This window comes from Dysidea avara, chromosome 7, assembly GCF_963678975.1.
Source record: "Dysidea avara chromosome 7, odDysAvar1.4, whole genome shotgun sequence".
NCBI classification, from domain to species: domain Eukaryota; kingdom Metazoa; phylum Porifera; class Demospongiae; order Dictyoceratida; family Dysideidae; genus Dysidea; species Dysidea avara.
The window spans coordinates 36502491-36526974 of NC_089278.1; the positions used below are offsets into that span (position 1 = coordinate 36502491).

The following is a 24484-nucleotide window of genomic DNA, read 5'->3' on the forward strand; positions in this document are numbered from 1 at the left end:
ATGTATATATACTAGTGGACATTTAATCCCTACTTTAGTCATGGCTATAATAGACTGAACACACATCTACAGGTGTAGGTGACCTTCCCTGTTCCACTATTAATACTTAGTGAACTCACCACATACACATAAAAGTAATAATTACACCAGACATGCTACACACTTGATTTTAAGGGCATATGTAAGGCAATAATTGAAATGTGCATCTTTCAAGGGAAAATGGACTAACAACTCTTGGTGCAGCAGGCCATAGTGCTTGTCAAAATTTTGGCTGAGAGTTTTAAAAATACAACACAGATCATGAGATACCATTATGAGTAATCTAAGGTAAATCCTCAGGAAATTTTCAATTTTAGAAGCTTGAGATAGTGTTGTTACTATGAAGTAGTTACTATAAAGAACTACATGTCTTAGTGAATAATGACTGTTCTATTAGAGTATTTTGAAAGTGATGTACTACAAGTAGACCCAACTTCCAAGCCCCCACATGACCTCAATTTGTACATGTAACAACTCAGGTAGAGAATTTTGTAAGAGCTATCTTAGCTATCAAAAATGTTCCTGCATGTATCCCTGGTTGGATAAAGTAGAACAAGCTGCAGTTTTCTTATCCACATCACATGAGCTCAAAAGGAAATTTTATAACATCACTGTGGTATACAGTGTAAAATGTCACTGAGAAATCAACAGCGATCACATTAATCAAATTACTAGTATTCATTTTAGAGATGTTTGTTTATAATAGACTCACAGAGCAATGAGGTAGACTACAGTTTGATCATGTAAATAGAAACAATGAAAATAGCATTGTATAATAATTAGTTACAATGTATACACACTGTTTATTGTTGTTACAGGTGGTAGTAGTAATGTGTCCCTATCTCCTGGATGCTCCACCGTGACCTCTCTTAAATGACTTAGTGTGTTCAAAGATGCTCTCCATTTGCTCCAGCACTACAAGTAGTGACACAAGCATTAGCATACCGTAGTGACACAAGCATTAGAATACCGTATTTCCTCATATAAAAACCTGGGCTTTTATTTTCTTCCCAGCATTTTAGACCTGGCCCGTAAACGAATAGGGCCTTTATTTGAGACCAGGCATTTATTTTAGATTGGTCTGACCAACACCCGGCATTTTATCAAATTCGAGTGGTGGTAGAACAGTATTATTGTAATAGTAAGCATAGAAAACAGTGATACAGTGTGTTAACTATATAAACAAGTGTAAGACAAGACTTAAAATGATTGGAAAATAGTGTCTTGTGTAGTTTCCCCACCCACACCCACACAAAAGAAAAAAAAGTGGTCTGGCTAAGTGAGAGTAATATCTGCATGCACTTGGACTCGTCACATGATTACCCGTAGTACCTTCATCTCTCAGAACGCTCTAAGAAGCAACAGCAACAAGGGAAACAACTAAAGCTGTTAACAAAAGTAATAGCCTGGGTCTCTATTTGAGACCTGGCATTTATTTTTCAAAGGTGCTGGAAACCCCCCGGCTTATAATTCAGACAGACGTTTAATTGAATGCAGCTTTTACATGAGGAAATACAGTACACATTTTCAATTAGATGAGCACTTGTTCCTGCATGTACTACATACAGTGATCGAAGAACAATTTCAATTGTGACTGGCTGAGTGAAAACCATTTTTAATTGTTATAAAAAGTATTCAAATAAACTGGAATAAAAAAAATGTGTGCTACATAAAAAATTATGTAGAGGTTGATTACAACCCCATGGCAAAGTGTGGATTATGCAATAACCAAAGGACTACAGGTCTAGGTCTAGGCATGTGTACATTGTGCCGGAATAATTTTTGAAATAATTGGTAGTAAAAAGAATCAGGAATAATTCTGGAATAATACGATGATCTTCAGGAATATTTAAAATTTACATACTTTTCATGTGGTATTGCAGAAATTTTCATAAAGGAACATCCACAAACATTGCTAGTACAAAATAGGTTTAAAAGATCGAGATACTCTAATAGAGCAGTCACTTACCATAATAAAACAATCAGTTGTGATTGCTCTATTAGAGTATCTCAATCTTGAACAATAGTTATAATGCTTGCAAGTGGTTATATTTTCAGCTGCAGAAGAATATCCATTATACTTTTACAATTTCAGGAAATACTCCAGGAAGTATTTGGGAATAATAGGTGAGTAAAAAAAGAATTGTCAGAAATAATAATAGGTAATTTAAAAGGCATAATGTACTCAAGCCTAACTACAATAGCATGCATTGATCCTAGCAAACCAATGCATGTGTCTACCTAGACCTAATACTGTATAGGGGGAGGTTTTGATGGGCAAAACATTTGCAGTAGAGGGCAAACAAACTTGTTCGCAGTTAAACAACAAAAGTATGGCAGTGCCCACTCAAAGCTCTCAGCCAGATATAATAATGGATGAAGTATCTCTGGCGTACATAAACAATGCATATTTGTTGATAAGTGGGTGTGGCTCTACATTGGTGTACACACACCAATGCACATGGCTTCGTGCAGCCCTTTAGATTGCTGAAACACTAAATAGGTGTGGCTCCATGTGACTACAGTCCAATAAGTGGGCGTGGCTCACAAAAAAGCTTGGCTGCTGTAGGACTTTCCACATTGTTAAACAAATGAATGTATTTCACTAATCTGGACAGATATTCATCACATGTGTTGCATAGACCTTACAAATGCTAAACTAGGGTTAAGGGTCTCTGGAAGAATGTGGCCCAAGTATCTAGTCTGCACTGCTAACTGCCGAAGGAATACCCTTCAAGAAGAGTGAATTCTCATCACAGTTAGCAGCAGTACTTTCAGGAAAACTTTCGCGGTTTTTGAAAAACAACACAAAACAACGAAATCCACAAAAGTTTTGCCTATCGAAACCTTCCCCCTATACGGTACCACCAGTGTTACAATACCATGCTAACTATCTATACAATAACTAAACAAACTAGTTACTACTAAAAATTGAACTTCATAAGGAGGTACAAATCTTACCTCTTGGAGAGTACTTCACTACCATCTTCAGTGAGCCTACACACAATACAAGATACAACTAGTAAACATACTACATGTACCACTCACCTTCAGCATCCTTCAGTACCTTAACAGCATCTTCATGATCCATGTCCTCCAGTGACTACACAACACAGTATAGTGACACTAACCAAATATCTCAACCTAATGGTTTCACAAACTGGAGTTCTTTTACTGTCATAAACAAGTTTCTAACATTAACATGTTCAGGCACAGCTACAGTGTAGAGCTGTGGGAAATAGGCTTTTACAGTTTCAGTGCTATACAGTAGTTTTAGTATGCTAATTATTTTATGCAGCTCTAACCCCACCCACCTGCCCATTCACAGACACCAGCTGGTCTCCACGCCGCAGCCCACCATGACGATCAGCATAGCCTCCGGGGATGATCCGAGATATGTAGATGGGACATTTCTGCTCCTTGCCGCCCATGATGTTGAAGCCCATTCCTTCTGATGTCTTCTCCAGTTCTATAATCCTTGGGTGGGCTTGACCCTCGCTAGCTGCAAATGCTGCCACTGTAGCCTATACAGCAAAAAAAAAACAATCATTGCCTTATAGGACACTTATCCATAGTCCCTTTGATTACAGTGGAACCTGTTAATCAGGACACTTGAAAATAAGGAAACTGTATAATCTGGCAAATTATCCCTTAGTATGACCACACCTCACTACAAGAATATGTAGTAGAGAAAAGGCAATATTCTAAATGGGGTGTGGTGTGACAAAGACATTACCCACATGTTATGATAAGCAAAGCCTCAGGTGCAGGAAAACAACCTTGTGGGTTGTGGTTACTGAAGGTGGGGCACAATCAGTTGTGCAGTACATGTAATATAATACAGCACACAGACACACTATACACTGTCTCGCACGCATGCACAATGCACAAAGACAGACATACTACACACCTTAGCAGTTGCAGTAGCCCTCAGTTCAGCTGAACTATTACTGTCAACATCCACAGTGGAGTAGACATGTTCATATACTTCCTTGACAGAGTTGAAGAAGGGGCTGGTCAATACCTGTTTGAGTTGGGACAGTTTCTCCTTCGGTAACTGACCATCTGATCCTATCAAACATTCAGTGTACAATGTAGAGTGACATGTATCGATCCATCGTCATATATTGCAATATGTGAGAGAGTGATACAGGTATTGATACCATTTATAATGTATCAATATATTGTGTATCACCGAATTATATCAGGCTTGAACATTACGTACATAGCTGTGTTTGGCATAAAAGTTTTTTTTCCAAAATATTGAAATACACTGAACAGATACCAGTTTGCAATCAAATTCTAGAGTTAATATTGCCACAGAGTTAAGATATTCTGTCTAAATATTTTATCGGTTTTAAAAGAAAATCTGACATATCTATGCACTGCTTTGGAGTCCCATCTCTAATACATTGTACTCTATACTGCATATGAAGGTGAAGGTTGGTTATTGTGAGTTCAAACAACAAAAGGACAACACATACTGATGTCAATCATACAAAACCAAATGGTAATTTTGCTCATGCATATACCATACAGTTAAAACAATTGATTCTACTGACATTTGGGAGAAAATAAACGCATCAAGCACTTTTTAACTATGTTGTACATCAGTTGTATATGTCATAGTGCATGCACACAACATGGCATAGCATCTCACTAAACAAGTACAATGAAAAATTAGGAATTTTAAGTTGGATGGGATCAAAGAAAAAATCAAAGAAACAAAAAAGTAATGAAACAAGAGAATAGCTAAGTGGTGAAACATGGAAGGTTGCCAATACATTAGTAGACATTAATTTTAATCGCTAAACCTGCAGAACACGACAAACACCACCAATAATTAAAGTTTGGTTTACCATACTTCGTTGTGTCCATCCAACCCACAACTTCCTGCTATATTTAGTAAGAATAAAAGAACTATCCCTCCATCTTCTTTCTTCACATAATGTACAAAAGGCCATAACTCAGTCGTACTTCATTGTATTAACTTTCTCTTGATGTCATGTTGCTCCTCATGTGATGACAATTCATAGACAACACGTGATTAAGTAAATGTTGAACAAGCACAATGATGATACGAAGGCGAAAGGACATGAAATGATTCAGTGCATCATAGCGGGTGAGTTCCTCATTGTATGTCGAAAGTATATACAGTTAGACTACAAGTTTGATACTGAAATTTGATTGGATGAAAACGTGGCCTCTAAATCCCGTAGGATACGAAACACAGCTGCAGCAATTATGTGCCTGTAGTATTAATTGGCAACCTTTAAAGGAGAGTTTAAATGGCTAATAACAGTGGTACTGAATTAGAAGGTATAATGGGCTTGTTTGCACTAATCAACACTTCATTTCTTGTTTACAAGCACCGTTGAGTGTGTGCGTGTGCAGTTGACTGGTCTACAAGTAACTCGTGATAACTTGTTACACAAAAGAATCTACTTTAGCATAACTTAACAGATTATGTTACATAGCAACACACACAAACCAGAAAAATGTTTTCATGATCACCAGTAAAAACAACAAAAAAGTTACCTTTGCAGATTTTTACCAGCTTTCATATATTGAAGACCCATATGAAACATGCACACACAGACACAGAGGATGCTCTAAACATCATTGTCTAAAATAAAGGACCACTGCAGCACATTCCTTCACCAAACTCGCCAGTGGCAATCAGTTACAATAAAGAGTGCATGTGGTATGCTCATTCCAGAGTTTTAAAATTGTTTGGCAACTGACTCACACAAGTACTAGTCTTGTGGAACCAGATTGTTTCCAGTGTTGGTCAGCAGAAAAAATTTCATTCCAAACATTGTTTGGCTACACAACACTATCAACAAGTACACAGTAACTCACTCTCTCCTAGAGCAGTTAACAACTCCACGATTCGGGAGACCTCTACAGCGGACAAGACAAGTCATAAATGTATCCACAAGTTTAAAATTCCAACAATTACTCCCCCCCAGTTAGTTATGAATGTAGAAAACAACATAGCAACCAGGACACAACTACCGCCCATCATTGCACACAACTTGTTGTATCTACCAGAGAGAGGTAATCAAGAGTTCATAATTTAAAAGAGCTCGAGGCTCTCTGCCCTTTATTAATGTGATTGATTGAACGATTGGCAATTCGTTTAATGAAATAATGCAACTGGTAAAAGCACTTTAGCAACATTTTTAACAACACCGAAAACTAGTTAGGTAACGTACTCCCGCTCAAATCTAACTGCTCGTGGGACATCACTGCTACATCGGCCGCCATATTTGATTGTAAGTAACCAAATTCCGTTTCCTTGCATATTGTCCGTATCAATTCGGATACTTTCGGATTGAGTTGAGGTTTAATCGTTGTTGTGCAAGGCTGTACAAGGCTGTACAAGACGCAACTAATCCCACGCGCTAACAGTTCTAGCGAAGCCAGCCCGAGGACTTGAAAGTGAGTAACTCTAGTCGAAAACTTGCAGTGAACTACAAATTGCCTTCGGCCGGTCCGCCCACCGTTAAGCAAGAAAAGTTGCGAAGTCTCAAGAGGATCCAAAACCATGTCCACGAGTATATTTGAAGACGACGGTAAGCGGTAGTGTTTTAAGCCTGTACTGTAAGGTATTTGCAATGGTCTGGGCGTATATGCGTCATGTGACTTTGCAAATGTCTACCAATATCCATGCGAATTTGAATTTTTTTAAGAATAACATTTTGTTTGTAGCATCTCGTTGCTGCAAATTTGTGGTGTATTTGCAACACGTTATGAACTTATTTTGTGGTACCTGTCACCTTCACCAATAGATGGGTCTGATGATTTGTTCAGCCAGTCTCCTAAGAGGGCCAGGAAACCGTCGACTAAGAAAGATGCCATAGAGGACCTGTTTGATAATGACACTGATGACTTTCTTGACCAAGTGGACAAGGAAAAGAATGGTCCAGCTGATGATGCCCCTGTGGACATGGTTAGTGTGTGTCTATAGAAGGGTGTGTGCATGTGGTGTGTGTATACATATGTGGCGTGTGCGCACGTGTAGTGTGCGTGTTTGCAAATGTGCATGTAATATGTGTATGTATGTTCGTGTGTGTTTGCTTTTGTAGTCTGTGTCGTTCGTTCGTTTGTGTGTATTGTGCATATAACATGAGTATTAGTAGTGTTTCACACATGCTGTCTATGATATTTGACCATGCCACTACACATATCATATTCCACAATATCAAGTATTGTAGTATATGCTGGTCACAGGGTTGTGTCTTAGACACAAGTCTTACTGTATCCACTGATTCAGGTAAAATGTTTGAACTTGTGAACAGCTTTAAATTAACACATGGCAATTTTTTAGCTGAGCTTTTGTAGCAAGACGCATGGCTTAATGCTGGACTGTTAGCTGGAAAACAGGTATCTTCAACATGGTGTGATGACTTAATTGTTTAGAGTTGCTACATCATCACCTGTATCATCACTGTTATGAATATTTTCTGTGTGAAATTACATACCAACTCAGTCTCATCAACAGTTAAGAGATTTGATCCATAACTAGTTCTAACAGTGTAAATACCTACCCTACCCCACACAGACACTAACCACCCTACATGTGTACTGCCTTATCAAACAGATCACCCTGAAATCTGGACACCGTGATAAACAGGACGTTTGTCCATAGCTATCTTAGCATAGGAATGTATTGAAAACCAGGATGTGATGTGGGAGTGATTGTCCTGAAGAGTCCTTGTTAGGAGAACTGTTGGATTTTGTGGAAGCACTTCATATAGTATGTGTCTCATTGCAAATGCAAATGTTCCATTGTCTGGGGTTGATGGCAAATAGTGTATATGGTGCTGGGATAACAGTGACCCTTTATTTTACATTTCCTTGGAGTATTTATTCATTGATTGTTTGGTGTTTAAACATCTACTGGTCATTCCTTTTACACCTGTGACTTAGTAGATGGACTATGCCTGGCAACAAGCACCTGCGAATTTCGTATTTAAGCTACACCTGTAATATCACTGCTGTGTTGGAAGTGATGGTTTTCCAACAAGAATGATTTTAGTAGAGATGTTGCCAGTCAATGGTGTGTGGGGTGTGCACTTTGTTTTCTTACTGTGACCACATCAATTAACTTGTTTACGGAAAAGGTTTAGTGTTAGTCCCTAGGAGACTTGAATTGCCAATTCAGTTAGTTTATGGTTTATTGAGTGTGCAGAACCATGGTATTGACCATTGTTTTCCAATAAGTGTTGTCACAAACTATCACTGTATGTGTTGGCTTACCACCATTGCTATTTATTTTAGTACTAGCTGTCTTCTTTGAACACCATTCCCCAATAGTCCCTGTTATAGGGTAGGGGCTGCTGCTAGCCTAATGGACCTTGGCTTCATATAATTGAGTTAATATCTACAGCACTTTATGTTAGTAGGATTGTGTGATCTAGTTTGGTGTATCTGCTAGTTCCCAAGTTAAAATTCACATGGTACCCACTTTTGACCCCATTACTATAACAAGGTGGGACCACCATCTCTTTTGTGAAGACAATTGTGTGGCTATTTAACTTTACAGACTGTTGTTACATACACTAATTCAATATCATGATGATGTGAGAAAATGTAGTTAAACCATTCACTGGTGTGGCCTCAATGTTGCTATGTAATCTAGTAGGTCATCTGAACAAGTTATGATACACATATATAGTGTTGTACTGATAATCGGTTGAATAATCCATAACAACGGTAACAAACATGTGACAGTAAAGAAAGTGGTGAATGTTGCGGTCAGTAGTAAAACATTTATAACTGTTAGGTTTGTGAAGTGTGGTTGTAAGGCTATAGTAGGCTGTGTATATTTATCGGCCGCCCATGCAATTAGTTGATTGCCCTTTGCAAAGGGTCTAGAATCCCACTAAAAAAACACTGTTTGAGAAGTTGGCTTAGCTGTTTTATGTACCACTCTGTGTGGGCAGTTCAAAGGCACCGCCAGTGCCATAATTTGTATATTGCACTGCTGCAGACCGCAGCGAGTGCATTATAACTTATAATGCACTGGTTGCTGTTTTGTAGACCACAAAGAGTGCATTATAAGTTATAATGCACCGACCGCAGTGCAATATACAGATATTGCACTGGCTGCGGTTTTGTGCAGCATAGCATAAGTGCCGGTGGCGAAGACCACTGCAATACCTCACTTAATAGGTGGAAAAACACTTCACAGATCACTCAAATTCTTTTATAGCCTGACATGTAAAAGTCGATTGTGGGCCATAACGTCACCAATACGTATAATGTTTTCAAGCAGCCAATGGCGATTGAAAAAGCCAACGCGGGTGGAAACAACTCTAGTCTACATATATAAACGTACTTATACACCTTACTAGTCTGGTGCCGTCTTAGCCCAGATTAAACTGTAGTCCACTTCGACAATGACTCAATAAAACAAATATATTCTAAATAATACTAACCTTTACGTTCGATTGTGGGAACCAGTTTTGTCATGCCACCGGATTCGAGTTTAGCCAGCGTAAATAGTAAGAATTAGACTAGTATCGTTTAGTAGTTAGGTTTTGTTTACTTAAATCGTCTATTTAGCTGCTTTTTTATCGCTCGAGAGAATCACTATGGTGATTGGTCTGGTGCTTAGTCTATATGGCACGCTGGCATGCTGAGCACTACATGATGAGAGTCGACTAGCAAATGCAGGTTAGTGATATAACCCATAGCGTACTAGCTTTCAATATCTCAGGTGGTTGCAGTACTGCAGGGGGAACGTCATCGCAACGTCTGGCTTGGTTACCCACAATCGATGTTAGAAACCTGGCCTTTATAAGTGTTACAGCTGTCTTGTGAGACTCTCCCCACCTATTAGGTGAGTGGTACATAACAGTTATACAACGTGCACTCGTGCTCTGCCTGTATAAACGCACTTGCCTTCGGGCCTAACGGCCCTCAGGCTTGTGCGTTTATATCAGGTAGAGCACTCGTGGCCGTTGTATAACTATATAATAACTACGTACTTTCCATGAAAGGGGTTAGTGGAGAAGCTGTAGCAGACTTGACCGCCCACACATTTAATTACATTAAAATGCTATGTACACTTAAGGTGATATTCTACTCCTCCTCCTCCCTGTTCTGAAGAATATCGGTGATAATATCGGCATATCGGTTACAGGAATGGGCAAATAATCAGTGTTGGTAAAATATGAATATCACTGCAACACTAGATACAAAGCATTGCACAACAAACAGAGCATTTTACGACAACATAGATCAGAGATGAAGAGCTGGGGCACTTTACATAAGACCTATACATACAATAATGAGATATCTGTTGATGTGCAGCATTGAGTACTGCTGTTAGAACATTTGGAAGCCATTGGTGTTCTAAAAAGCTGTCTGCAGTGAATAAAATTGTTGAACAATTTTTTAATCCTTGTGATGTTATATGTACCTTATTGAATCAGTCTGGTGTACTGCAATTGAGATCATTTACTAAAGCCAGAATACATGTCTGCTATCTGTAGCCATTATATTATATTGTGTAGGGTTTCCTGTTAAAACATGAAGGTCAATTTGAAGCCTTTGGAGTGAATGAGCCCAGGCACAAATATATTTTCTAATAATTACATGTTTCATTTGATATTTGACATGAGCCACAGTAGTCACAATTACAATTACGAGTTTACTGCACAGTAGGAAACTTTAACAGCATATGACTATAATTGGCAAAAATAATTTGATGTTGCTTTGTCACATGTCACTACACATTGCAATAGATAACAGCTGGAAATAGACTTGTGCAGAAAAATGTGTGAAAGGAATGTTTATACTACCAATGTTTTGTATACAGTACTTTGTGCTTTTGATATTATGGCTTGGTGTATGTAACTTCATCAGACTGTATCATCTAATAAACATGTTTGGCTTTGTTTGTTTCAGCAGTGGTTTAATGTGTCCAACCAACTTTGCCAGATATAATAGCTGAATTGTGATAGTCTATGACATACTGGAGAGTCTTTCCTGACCATCTGCTACCAGAGTCCCTACCCAGTAGAATTACACTGGCTGAACATTCTGGCCCTACACTTAGTAACCTAGTCGATCTGTTTACCTGCAGCTCTTTTAGTGGTACTGTACATCAATCAACTTCTGAAAAACTAACAAATATGTAAATATGATCTACTAGCACCTACAAAAACTAGTTACAGTACCAATGAACCACTATTTGGAGATTGTTGTGATAAGTTTTCTGAATCATTTCTTGGTTGACATTCTGGTCACGCAAAACATTAAAACAACTGACCACTACAAAGTGGGATAATGTTTTTACACTAAAAATGTTCAAAGTGCGGCCAAATGGCTTGGTTGCCAAAAGCAAATTTCACCCCAGCACTACATGCATAGCCCCCAATACTAACACAATAGTACACTGTTATAAGATCCCATTAATCCTTCCACATACTTAGTATGTAGCACATGTAATACATATAAACACTAGTACCCATGACATATATACTGTGTTACCATCACAAATTTGACATTTGGTGACCATTTTGATGATTGTCATTTTAGGTTTTTTAGTTTCCCTAAGGAATTATTAACTTGTTTAAACATTGTACCAAAATAAAGTTTTGTTGAACATTGAACCAAAACTTTTCACCCCCCCCCCCCCCTCCAAAAAGATATATATATATATATATATATATATATTTCTGCCACCAAAAATCATCATAGAAATCTTGTGTGCAACTGAAAAGATCTTTACGGAAATAGCATTTCTAAGCTGTTTACAACCCTTACACAAGTATCAACAAGATCAAGTACTGAATTTTAAAACTTTGTCGAAACAGTAGCTCTATATGAGGCCAAACTGTTTGTAAGGAGTGAAACGCTAATTCCTGCCTGACCAGTAGCAAGACAAGAGGCTAAACAGAGTAAATTAAGCTACCATGACACAATACTTAACTCACATGTGAGATGTGCTTCCAAAAAGTGTCTCTGCTTTGCCTTTTCTTTTATCATCATTTATGCCAGCCATCATCTCTTCATGCTGCAATGCCATATCAAGGCATTAAATTTCTGTATTGACACTTAGTGTATACAGTATGCTACTGTAAGGGGTGATGGATTGATAGCTTTGACCACACCCCTTAATCATCTAGCTGTTTGATCACATAGACTACGCCTCTTTACTCAAACACAGTGATCAGCGGTACTCATACCTACTGACTACAGCTACGTCCCCTTGTTGGTCCAGCTGTATTTATCATGATAGGATTGATAGCATGGTAAGGCATGGAGAGCAATGTCCCTTGAATCACATGTCACTCAAGATATTCTAATAAAGCAGTCATCAGCCATGTACAAGATTCTAATAGAACGAGTATAGCTTAGTAGGGTTCCAGCAGTAAAATGTAGTGACATGAATGCTGGTTACCTGCCCAAGTTAACTTAGGTAGATGCAAAGAATTTGTAACAACAGCATAGATACACAACTCTTAATAGGGATTGGAAATGGCATCACATGCCAGAAATAGCCGTGGATGTGATTTGTGCTGCATACCAAGCGTATTGGCCATTGATGGAGTTTTACAGGTTTAGTGAGAAGGACTGGAGCAGACAATGTTAAGGGTAAGATGCAAGCTGAGCATGCAAAACAGGCTTCTAAATGGGCATGCTCCCCATCCTCCACCCCAGGAAATTTTTTATGAAAATGCTCTGAGATTGAATTTTAGAGTATTTTTGTCTGTAAAACATGCTTGAATCATTCCATCAATTACAATAGTGTATTCTTACTTCTGTAGCTTACCTCTATGTCTGTCACACACAACATTCTTATTTATATAAAAATTTAATTCTAGAGGTGCTTATCACTATTATGTTGCTGAGGAGTCAGGTGTATAGTTGCATAAATACTTTTATGGATTAATTAATTGATTAAAGGTGAATTGTGGAGTAATGTGAAATGTTATTGGTAAATGCTTTGACTCGAGATAGCTAGACAAATTATTGGGGGGCTATGCCCTCACCCCCTAATACTTTCACTAGACAACAACTGTACAGTGTTATAAGGACAAAAACATGATGGTATAACAGCACCAAGCAAAGTTGTAACTAAGAAAATATGCTAGTTTAAACTAGGGGTGTGACTTACAAACCACTCTGCCAAGTTCTAATGACCAAGAGGGTTCTAAAATGCCATGTATTGTTGACGTGTGCAGAGGTTATAGGAAAAGAAACATACCTCGGTGTACAAGCAATACTGAAATGGTACGATATGATGAGTTTCTTTTGTGAGAAAGGCCAGTCAATGGCTTCCACCACAGCATCTCGTATCACTCAACCTACTGTAAGAGAACGTACTTTCATGTTATACAAAACCCAGTAAGCAAAGTGTACCTTGGGCAGTGACATCAATTATCATACAGTACAATAATACTGTATAGTAGGGACGATGAAGGTGTGGGCGTGGTCCACGAAGAAAATTCTATCCAAAATCATCTTCAGAAATCCTTCACGGCCATTTCACAGTATTGGTCAGGTATAAACAAGCCCAAATGTGTCTTCAGAACAACCTGAAATGTTTCCGATGAGGTGCTACAAAATTTAAAAAAAAAATTATTTTAGCAAATTTTCTACTGCCTCACTGCCTGCCTCACTGATGCATTCTGTCAAGCGTAGTGGAAAACTGGCTACAGCCTTGCATCTTGGCGGAAACACTTCGAATTTTGTGGAGAAAAACCTTTCACAACATTAAATACCTATGATGTGTGTGCTACTGTCTTACTGTTTTATCTTTGATCCTTCTTTATCGTGGCCATCTCTCATGGGTACGGCTTCCATCAAAGCACACACCACAGCGCCCCAACATATTGGAGTAAACGTGTACCATAATTGTAGCAAGCACGTGATTTTAATGTTGGGATACACCTCGGGATATGCTGCTGCCTGTACAACATCGCCACTATCGAGTAAGGATTAGAGTGTGTTTGCTTTGGCTCGAAGGTGGTTTTTTGTATATGGCGCCTCTCTACAGACTCTATGGGTAGCTTTCCCAGAGCACTTTTCAGGCGTACTGCAATTAAAAAACACCGTAGTAGGCCTCAAAGGCTCGCGTATCTCGTCGTCTAGAAAGTGGGCGTGACCATTCTTATGCGAACTAAAAGTAAGAGCAGCCCTGAGACTTTGTTGAGAGAATTAGTGGAAAATAATACTGTAGACACACTATAAAACAGTTGAAAAGATACTTCTGTGGTAATGTGTTGTTTAAAGCGGTTTGTTAAAAATCCGCATCCTTAGGAACGTTTAGCTGTGTATTTCGAGAATTGTAGGGGAGTGAATTACTAAATACGGTTGGTTATTGAATAAAAGTTTACAAAAAAATGTACACAAACAAGTGCAAGAAAAAATTAGGAATTTTCCATATGAGTAGGGACTGCAGCAATAAAAAGCACTGAAACAAGCCACTGAGATAAAACACAACTGAATGATTGCATTTTAATCCCTACTTTAGCCTGCTATGATGTATGGATAAAACTAATATCAGTGATTATAACTTTGGAATGAAATCACCTGTTCATTTCAAACGAAAGTCAAATTATTCTTTAAACAAGACCTCTTCATTTTGCTCCTACTAACTAACTACTAAGTAATTCTGGCAGAAAGTTCAATTATCAGTACAAAAATGGCCATAAAAGTCACCAAAGGTGTCAAATAGAACAAGAAAAAATTATTTATAGGGATCAACTACACTACTTTTTAGCAATTCCTCCTCTTCCCTTGGTTCCTAATCCACTCAGCTTAACCCAAAACGCGTTGCAACAAGATTTTACTTCATTCTACTTACTTCAATGATTAACTTTTGATACCTTCAGTCCAGCATACCTTAATATAGGGGCTACAGGAGCCCATTAGTGACGCCAAGTGCCTTGCGGTGCTTATGGAGCTCCTGGTGGCTAACACTACAGATTTGATTTTTCACTGTTAGATATTGTTTTCAGCTTGGCAGGTGCCTTTTGAGATACCGCAGTACATGCAATGCATGTATCATGGACTTACTTTTGTCCTCCTTTGTGTTCCATTTCTTTATGTTGGAAGCGCAAGGTGTCAATTCACAGTGGCCTGTTATGGCTTCCCTGTACTATCACATTTAGAACAAGAATCATTAGTATTATTTATTTATTTATTTTGTGACTGGGTTGCAGTTAGCTATAAAGCTCAATGATTGATAGTTGGAGTGTTCATTCCAAGGCAAAATCAATTTCACGGTATGCCTGGTGCCATTCATAGCAGTTGTCAAAATTGTTTCAACATTGTCTTAACAAGGTGTTAGTGTGTTAACAAGGTGTTAGTGTGTTATTGTGTGTGTGTGTTCTATTAGGAGGCTTAGTGTTAATTGGTGTAAACTGATGTGTTGTTTGTGTAGACTACACTGAGTTATGAGGAGAGAGCTGAACTAAGGAAGCTGAAGAGGAAAAGTGAGTTGTTGTGTGAATAATGTGTTGCGTACAATTGTTTGTTTTGTACATGTGTGTTTCTGTGCTGTGTGTGTTCGTGCGTGTGTGTGTGTGTGCGTGTGTTATTTCAGATTTTGATATTACATACAGCATATCCTGCATTGTATAATTCCTGCTAAACTGATTATTCTTTACACTACAGCTGGTAAAGAGCCGACAATGGGAGACCTCAAGGAGATTAGACGCACTCTTGCCACCAAGAAACCTCGATCTCCAACTCCCAGCAAAGATGAAACAGATGGAAAGTCCTCACAGGTCCCAATGAAGAAGACCAAGTCAACATCTAACTCAATTACTGTAAGCATCAGTAGCCAAAAGAAAGAGGCTGAGCCGCTGAAGAACAAAATTGCTGCTTTTGAGTCGAAGACTGCTCCTGGAGGGAGTAAAGTTAGTCCAAAAGTGGTGCCTAAGGTCAATGCAGGTCATGTTAGCAAAACAAAGGCAGCACTTGCAACAGATTCCACAGCCACAGGTGATACTAGTGAACAGCAAGAGAAGATACAACAGCTGGTGGAGAAGGTGGGAAGTCTTGAGAAGCAGAAAGAAACTCTGAGGAATGAAAATGCTGAACTTTCTGATAAGTTAACATCACAAAATACTAGTGATGAGAAGGAACGCATTATGAAGGATAAGATTTCCAAGTTGCAAAAAGAAAATGAAGAACTGCACCAACAGAAACAACAGGTGCAGGATGAAAATGACCAACTAAGAGCCAAGGGGACAGAAAGTGTTGATTATCAATCTCAGATGGACGTCCAGATTAAAAACCAGGAATATCAAGAAAAGCTTGAAGAGTTACAAAAGATAATTGATTCTTTGAGAGAAGAGAGTGCTCAACTTAGAGAAGAGAGTGCTCGGCTTCAAGAAGAACAGTCCCAACAACAGGAAGAACATCTGTCAAATGTTGGTGAACTCAATGGCCAGATAAATGAACTTGGAGTAGAGAATGCAGATTTGAAGGAAGAAATTAATCTTCTTCAAGAGCAGATACGTAGTTTGGACATAAAGGAGGACAGTACTGACAGGGGAGATGAGCTTCACAAAGAAATTGCAGAGCTGTACAGCAAAGTACATCAGCTAGAAGAAGAGGTACAGAGCCGTATTCAGACCATTGATGACTTTGAAGGAAAGATTTCTTCGCTGGAAATGGAAAACAGTGATCTAAAAGCAGAGGTGTCAACATTACAGGAAGATATAAGAGGAGGGCAAACTGGATCTGGGGACATCGAAGCTCTTCATAAGAAGTTGAAGGAAGTGGAGGAAGACAGAAAGATCAAGGAGGAAGATTGTATCGAGATGGTCAGTGAAATTGATGAACTAAGAGATGCCATGGCTGCTCAGGAAGAAAATCTTGCTAGTAAGGACAAGCAGGTATGTATGATTGTGAATTAGTTCTATGTAGTGTTTGTGCATATGTATGTGCACCCACCATGATGCGTGTATATTGCATGTAAATGTGCCCTGTGATCTATGCTTATGTCTTTGTGTGTGTGTGTGTATGCGTGTGTGTATTTGTATACATACACATGTTAACAGCTGTACCTGTGGCTTGTACTCACTACCTCCACCTGTTGGTAAGAGGTGACAGCTGGCTAGCCATGTGTACCATGTAGAGTAGATGTAGTAAGATGTATACATGGAAGCTAAGATGTATACATGTAGGATTCATCTTAGCTTGACATGTATTATGTACTGTATGGTTGATGTAGTAGCTAGTGCATACTGTAGTTATACCTGTTATGTGTTAATTGTATAGTAATACCTAATATGAGACCACTGCAGTGTATTGAAAGATGTTGTTTGTCCAATTCTTGGCCATTAAGTTTGGACGAGGGTATGCATACTATTTCTTATGTAACTTATCCCAACATAAAACTTCCATATCATCCATTAATTGATAGTGGTGTCGATATCCCTTTGAAATGGATCCCTGTACTTATCCGATAAGGACACCTTGCATAGTCAGACCATTGTTCATAATTAGTGTATACACATTTAGACCATTGGTATCAGGGCACCTGACTGATAAAGATGCCTCCATGGTTTTGACCAACCTCTGAAATCAGGACACCTATCTGGCGTCTTCTGGACACTTCAGTCTGTTACAGTTCAAACCCATAATCAAATACAATTTGAAACTTGTATCAGTATTCACCACAGGAGTGTGGGAAGCCACTAAAGCACAGTACTAATTTCCTTGACATCTCCCAGCAGTTGCCATAGCAACACAGGCATACCTGTGACATTTTATAAAAGTGTGACAACACTTGGAGAAGCCATTGAAGCTGTGACTATAATACTTGCTCTAATATCTGGTTTTCTCATTTTACAGATTGCTGACTTGAAGAGACAGTTGTCACAAGGTGGAAGTCAAATAGCCTCCAGCAGGTCACCACAACCTATAGAAGAACCAGTAGAGGATCAAACAACTTATTCAAGGAGGTTAGTACTCCATGGATTAGTAGGTACATCCCCTTTGTGTATGTTTTCTTATGGTGTGCATTAATTAGAAGTGATATTATTTAGTGTTCCCTGTTTTTAATTTTGAGCATGCCATATCTACATTCTCATTTTTTCCCAAAAGATAAGACATTTCTTAGCATGGAGGTTAAACCTACTCACTTTACACAGTTTTCTTTAATTGTAAGACATTCCCAGGGAAGTGTAGCTGAACAAATTAAGAGGTTTTCCCAAGGTGCCTCTTCTCCGCCTAGAAGGACAGTTCGCTCCAAGAGTCCGTCTCCACAATTACCATCTGAGTTTGTGAAAGAAGAACAGGTGTGTGTGTGTGTGTGTGTGTGTTTGCGCGTGTGTTCATGTTGTGCATGTGTATAGTCTGAAGTTACAGTCAGATATCAGACAATTTTTGACTGTCTATCTCACCAAATGCTCGTATTAGCAACAGTATATCATACAACATGTTTTTTAAATGGACCACGCAATGATTACATCATCTTTTGATCAAGATGAAGTGAAACATATATGGTGTTAGAGTTAGCGTCATTGACTTATACAGTGAGATATATGATGTGTCTTCTAGAAATGTAGCAGCTAGCAGGAATGCTTTGCTGGTTCATCAAAGAGTGTCCCTAGTAGTGTTATACAATGTATCATAAGAGCTTTGTATGGTGTACAGTGAAACTTGTCAGGACACCTTGATAATCACTTAGTCAGTCCCTCAATGTACAGGTTTCCATACTTGCTGTTCTGAAACTGTCAGATATCTTGTTGTGATTTCAGGCACTGTGTGTGGTGTGTATACAAGCACTTCATGTGAGCACATATGTAATCTATAGTGTTGTTCTATCCATTATGTTATCATGGTTTATTTTGTAACAATTTGTTTCACACACAATGACATCTTCTTGGTATACATTATGATGATTTCAGCACATCATAACTTCCTGTGTTGATGATACATCAAACCACATCAATTTGCATCATATGTTATGATAACATCAGTTGAAAGGCACACCTATATAAAGTACTTCTGCAGGTGTGAAGGCATAGTGAAGAATTGATCTGCTTATCAACACTGTATTAACAGCACCTTGATAGTGTTCTAGACTATAGAGTGGTTTAAACTTTAGTGTGTAACTTTGTAGCTACATAATTTGTCTGTTGTAATAATGGTAGGTTAAATTTTAGTGGCAATTTGTACAAGTAGTTTTGTTAGAAGTTTGATCTGTTCCCATATTTTATGTTCTATACACTTGTACATGTTCTGTTAGTTTTAGTGGAGACATTTGTCTCAGTTATGAGCTGTTTTGACATTTGGTCTGGCCATTGCACTGTTGTACAGCTTCTGTTGGGAGATTGTATTTTTTGCAAGCTTGCTAATTGTCTGCTAATATATTGTATTTCAGTTTTTGAGTATTTCTGGACATGCAGTGTGTGTGTGTACATGTGGTGTACATGTGGTGTACATGTGTGCATTTGACGTGTGTAGAGTATAGGGTTAACATTGTTATCATTGATGTGTGTACATTTCATAGCCTGTTGAAGTAACTAGTTCAACTAACCTTGCCCCACCATCACGATCTAGACCTGCTGTGCGTAAAACATCTGACGAAGAACGTCCTAAGGTACGTTAACTAAAAGTGACAGTGATTCCATTACTCTCATAGTATTGTAATATTATTTGTCTGTATGTCATAAGATAGGGTCTTCCTTAGCATGTACCCTTCAATAACAGGCCACCCTATGAACTACACAATACAACACTCAGCTTGTAGGACATCACAGTATCAATTTCACTGGAGACCTATTAAGTATATAGAACCCCCACCAATTCCACAACTGTTCCATTTACCACTCTTCTACTTCTTAACATGCAACTCCATGTATGGTGTCTTGTCTTGTATCCATTGTTCAGTTGACTAACAGTGTTGAATGTTTTCTATGCAATTTGAATGTGTAGTGTTTCTGTTGTGTGTGTTACTGTTAGTTCCCACTGGTCTATGGTAGCTTTATCCCATCTTGTGTTACACATGTATGTACGCTTGAGTGGAGTTAGAAGTTTTGTTTGTGACACAGTAGTTAGGATGTGTAGTATTTGTGAGTGAGTTGTTTCTTTCTGTGTACAGGTGTATGTGTGCTTTTAAATGTTTATGTAGCAAGATATTTCTTGAGATTATACAAATCAATGTATGTAGTACACTGTATACAGAGTTACAATATATTCCACTACTGTCAGATGTGGCCTAGTGTCAGACATTTTGCTAGTTACATACACTACAGCATGTAGTCCTGGAAATCTTATGGCAAGCATGCATTTGGGTTTTATGGTCTAAGTAGTTGCCTAATGATTTACTGTCTGATTACAGCAAACCATTTTTTGCTCCATAGTATTGTGCAATACAAGGGGTTGCTTGCTAAGTGTTGTGTTTATGTGTTACAGTTGATGGAGGTGGAAGAACAGATCAGTGTAGAGTCTGATAGGAGAGAGGCTACTGAACAGGATGATGATGATGATGATGGATATGAAAGAGTATGTAGTGTCTATTTGTGTGTGTAGCTGTGTCTGTCCATCTTTATGTGATGTGTCCGTGTGTGTACCCATATGTGTCCGTATGTGTGCGCCACCCATATGTGTGTTATAAACTACCAGTTATAACTAAGTCTGGTGCACATTGGCTTGATCTCCCACCCACAATTCATGTTATTATGAGTAACCAATATCAGCAGCTTGTTGTCAGTAGTAGTGTATCTAGCCCAGCTGTGACTCTGGTCCTTTATCCCACACTTCCATAACTGGATTAGCAGTGACCATCTGGATGTTAAATTGCTTATCCCAACAAAGAAAATAACTCTCTCATAGTATACAGTGACAGCTAAACAAGTAACCCGTGTGTGTTCTTCTGTCCAATTGTTCCTGCTATGAATTAATACACAATGCAATAGGGTAGCTGTAAAGAAAATTCCATTGCGTTGCATTTTGTTCTGTTGTATAACTTACAACAGTAGAAAGTATGTGTATCAGTTAAGAGATACGGAGTGATAGCTGGCGGAATGCTATTTGGTGTAGCAAGAAACTGCTACTGTATTTCACTGAGAGTATCAAATGATTATAGCGTAGAGTACTAAAGTGTAGTCTGTCTGTGGTGTTAATGTATTACATGTATGGTAATTTTATTCTGTGTGGCTGGACATTATTATGTGTTTTGTGGTACCGACTTTTTTAATGTTACAAATGCGAATCAATTTTGGCAACTATATGGTACATTAAGATAATATCAGTGCAATTCTCATGGGTACTGGGTTATGTTTACACTTTGTAATACAAAGATTTTCCTGTCAAGCCTAGTAATTTCAAACTAAATCTTCCAGCTATGTGCTACATTAGTTTGTATCTAGGGTGGATCGTTGTTTATCACATTAGCAAAAAAAATTTTATTGGGCACTCATTTTATCCATATTATAAAAGCTGATTATATAATTAAAGGAGATATCCATTCAACTTTATTTGCCGATAATATTGCCTGTGATCCCCAAACTCTGACTACTTCACATGCTGGTACTCCAAACTAAAACCATGCCAAACTTTCGTCATTATATATAGATGAAATTCTTGTGAATGTATCACATCCAATAAGCACTGGTACTTGTAGGACGGCAAACACTTTGTTTGACCTGAGTATATTTCTATAGACCTTATATTAAATCATGGGTATTGTCTCTCATTGCATGTCATTATTGTACATACATTTATTGGTAGTAGTTCAATGGTGACATGTTAGTATCATGTTTGTCATTTCTACTGTGTTATCCTCTTTAGACAAGGAAGCTGACTAGCTTCTGGGAGCAAAAAGCTGGTAGTACTACCACTACTAAGGCAAAGTCAACCAGTGTAAGTGTTTGTGTAATGTATACCAATGGACTGTGAATAGAACAATACCTGTAGTACAGTTTATATGCAGTGCTTTGTATCCTGGTATGCTGTTCATTTTAAGTTCCATAAAGTTTAATGTTAGGTTCAGTTGCTTGGGTGTGTTTGTATTCTTTACTATGACATGTTGTGTTTGCTGTAGGATCTAACAAAGGCCGGAGTCACTAAGTTACATTCACCACTACCTGATGCTGAGACCACACGTCCTCTATCACCTCAGGCTAGCTCTAATGTGATGGCTACCCAGCCACCTGAAATCAGGGAAGATAAAGTTGTAGATGATGAAATATATGATGATAAGGTATGTGCGTGTGTATACATGTGTGTGCCAGTCTACCTAGCGACTTGCTATATAGACTATTTGTAGGTACTTTACCAGTAAAATCAATTGCAGTAAAACCTGCCACCATATAGAGGCCACCTCTCTATTAGGGCTCACTGCAAATTCTCCAAAAGAGACATTTACACACTAATCCACCTGTCACAAGCATCCATATGATAATAATAGAAAAGTTGAATCCATGAAAGTTTGAGCTTTCTTGCCCAAATATATAACCAGCCTCACTTTTCCTTCGTGACAGCTTTGCAGTATTAGCATAGCCACACCCATAAATGTCTTCCCCAAAAAGGTTTCTGTGAAATTTAGAAACTTTTCTCTCTCTTCAGTACTTGATGGTCAGGTTGCACATTCATTTGCATAGGGACTTCTGTTCTTCACTTTAACGGTTGGAGCATACAGTGTAGCTGAAAACAAAGTGGAATGGCTATGAGTAATTGATAGTTGGGGCTCATGATCAGCAGCGCATTTAATTTGTAATGGGCTGTAGCTTGCTTTCTTTTGATGTGGTATCAATAGTTCACCAGTATTGAATCGTGAATATTGGTACAAAAAATTTACATGTGGATCATAGAATAAGCAATAAAACCATCTACATCTGTAGCTATGCTAGTGGGAATTTAATCCCTAGTAATGGCTATAACAGGTTATATGTGAATAGGAATTAAATGTCCACTGCTGGGGCGGCACATCTGTCAAAAGATAAACAGGTGTCCTAAGACTGGCTCAGTAGCTGCAGGTGACGGGTATAGATCTCCTCCCTGTTTCATTGCTTTTTATTTCTTTGATCACTACTCATTTCTTACACTTGTCATATTTACAGTATAGAAATTCATCACAATTTCACATTGCTGGTGTATGTTGTAATGCACTTTATGTTACTGTGTGACCCCCTCCCCTCTTACACCCTCCCATACATGTCATTACCATTGATCACTGTTAACAGGAACAGATCAGTGAAGATGCAGTAACAGCTGACGATGCCTTAGTCCACACATCAGGGATGATACACAAGAGAATACAAAAGATGACATCTACTGGTACAGTTAATAAACCAGTGGAGAAGAAACCATTGTCTCAGGTAAGTGCATGGAACCTGTTATTATGGACAATTAAACGAGGGCACCTCGTAATCTGGGCACTTTGGTAATCTTCCTCCTTGGCACACAGATTGAGACTGTAGTGTCGCTTTATTTAATTCAAAGGTGCCTGTACATAACTACTTACTGTGGTACTATGTAAAGGACCTTCTTTGTTGCAGTATTTTAGTGTAAAATTTGTCAATAATTTAAAATACAGTACATCAGTAATGTAATGTCTTCTGTACAGCAAGCTTCATGGGCCCCTCCAAAGAGTGCCACCTGTGCTGTGTGCAGTAAGACAGTGTATGCCATGGAGAAACTAGAAGCTGATAAAGTTGTCTATCACAAGTTCTGCTTCAAGTGTAACAAGTGCAGGAAGACCCTAAGGTGATCAGATAAACCAGGCTTAGTGTAACTTGCTATAGTTTGTGTGCATGTGATAGTCAGGACACCTCACTTTATATCTCTGAATTCAGGACACCCCACTAATAAGGACATTTGTCCATGTATCATTTGAGTCCTATTTCATTTTGTAAATGAGCTCTTTTATGGATGCTGTTGATTTTTAGTGTTGGAACATATGCTGCATTGGAAGGCATCATCTACTGTAAACCACACTTCAAGCAGATGTTCCAAGAGAAGGGAAATTATGATGAAGGCTTTGGCCGTGAGCAACACAAAGCAAAATGGACCAAGTAATGGAGCCATACTATCCCCTCAAGCAAACAATTACATATACACTGTATTATGTTTGATACTGCCTGCAGCACAGTGAAACTAACAGTGCACTATTTAGAATATTATTTATTTTGGATAACCTCCTACCATTTATATGGTGAGGCTATTTTTTTCCTTTGCACTTGTAGAAATTTTAATATTCGTTTGTTTTGTATTTTTATCATGTAAAGATTTCATTAAATTTAATTTGCTCAAACTGTGCATGCCATAATAATACTTGTTACTGCATGAGCTTAAAGTGAAATAATGCACTGCAGTAGTGAAGTCTCATTCTCCAAATGAACAAGTCTAGCTAGCTCCACCTCTACAATTATTATTGTGCTATAACTTTAATGCAGTTAGGTGAACCATTACTGCTAAGCTGGCCTTGAAAATCCCATAAGTGTTATTTACGCGTTAATTA

General features: G+C 38.4%; 2 protein-coding genes across 3 annotated transcripts; one reads left to right on the forward strand and one right to left on the reverse strand.

The window, feature by feature from the left end:
* Positions 1-758: 758 nt before the first annotated feature.
* Positions 759-6375, reverse strand: LOC136262607 (protein lin-7 homolog C-like). Its single transcript, XM_066056996.1, has 7 exons — positions 6258-6375; positions 5902-5943; positions 3950-4110; positions 3354-3563; positions 3088-3142; positions 3001-3036; positions 759-954 (listed from the first exon to the last, which is right to left on the reverse strand). Exons 1-7 carry the CDS (start codon positions 6307-6309, stop codon positions 878-880), a joined length of 633 nt encoding a protein of 210 aa, XP_065913068.1. The 5' UTR covers positions 6310-6375; the 3' UTR covers positions 759-877.
* Positions 6344-24277, forward strand: LOC136262606 (myosin-11-like). Of its 2 annotated transcripts, none has more exons than XM_066056994.1 (13): positions 6344-6617; positions 6834-6994; positions 15446-15497; positions 15679-16907; positions 17869-17978; positions 18185-18314; positions 19532-19621; positions 20437-20526; positions 21814-21885; positions 22067-22225; positions 23208-23342; positions 23591-23730; positions 23913-24277. In XM_066056994.1, exons 1-13 carry the CDS (start codon positions 6590-6592, stop codon positions 24040-24042), a joined length of 2526 nt encoding a protein of 841 aa, XP_065913066.1. In that variant the 5' UTR covers positions 6344-6589; the 3' UTR covers positions 24043-24277. The 2 variants fall into 2 exon arrangements, with proteins under 2 accessions (XP_065913066.1, XP_065913067.1); XM_066056995.1 differs by having other exon boundaries at positions 18251-18314.
* The last annotated feature ends 207 nt before the right edge of the window (positions 24278-24484 follow it).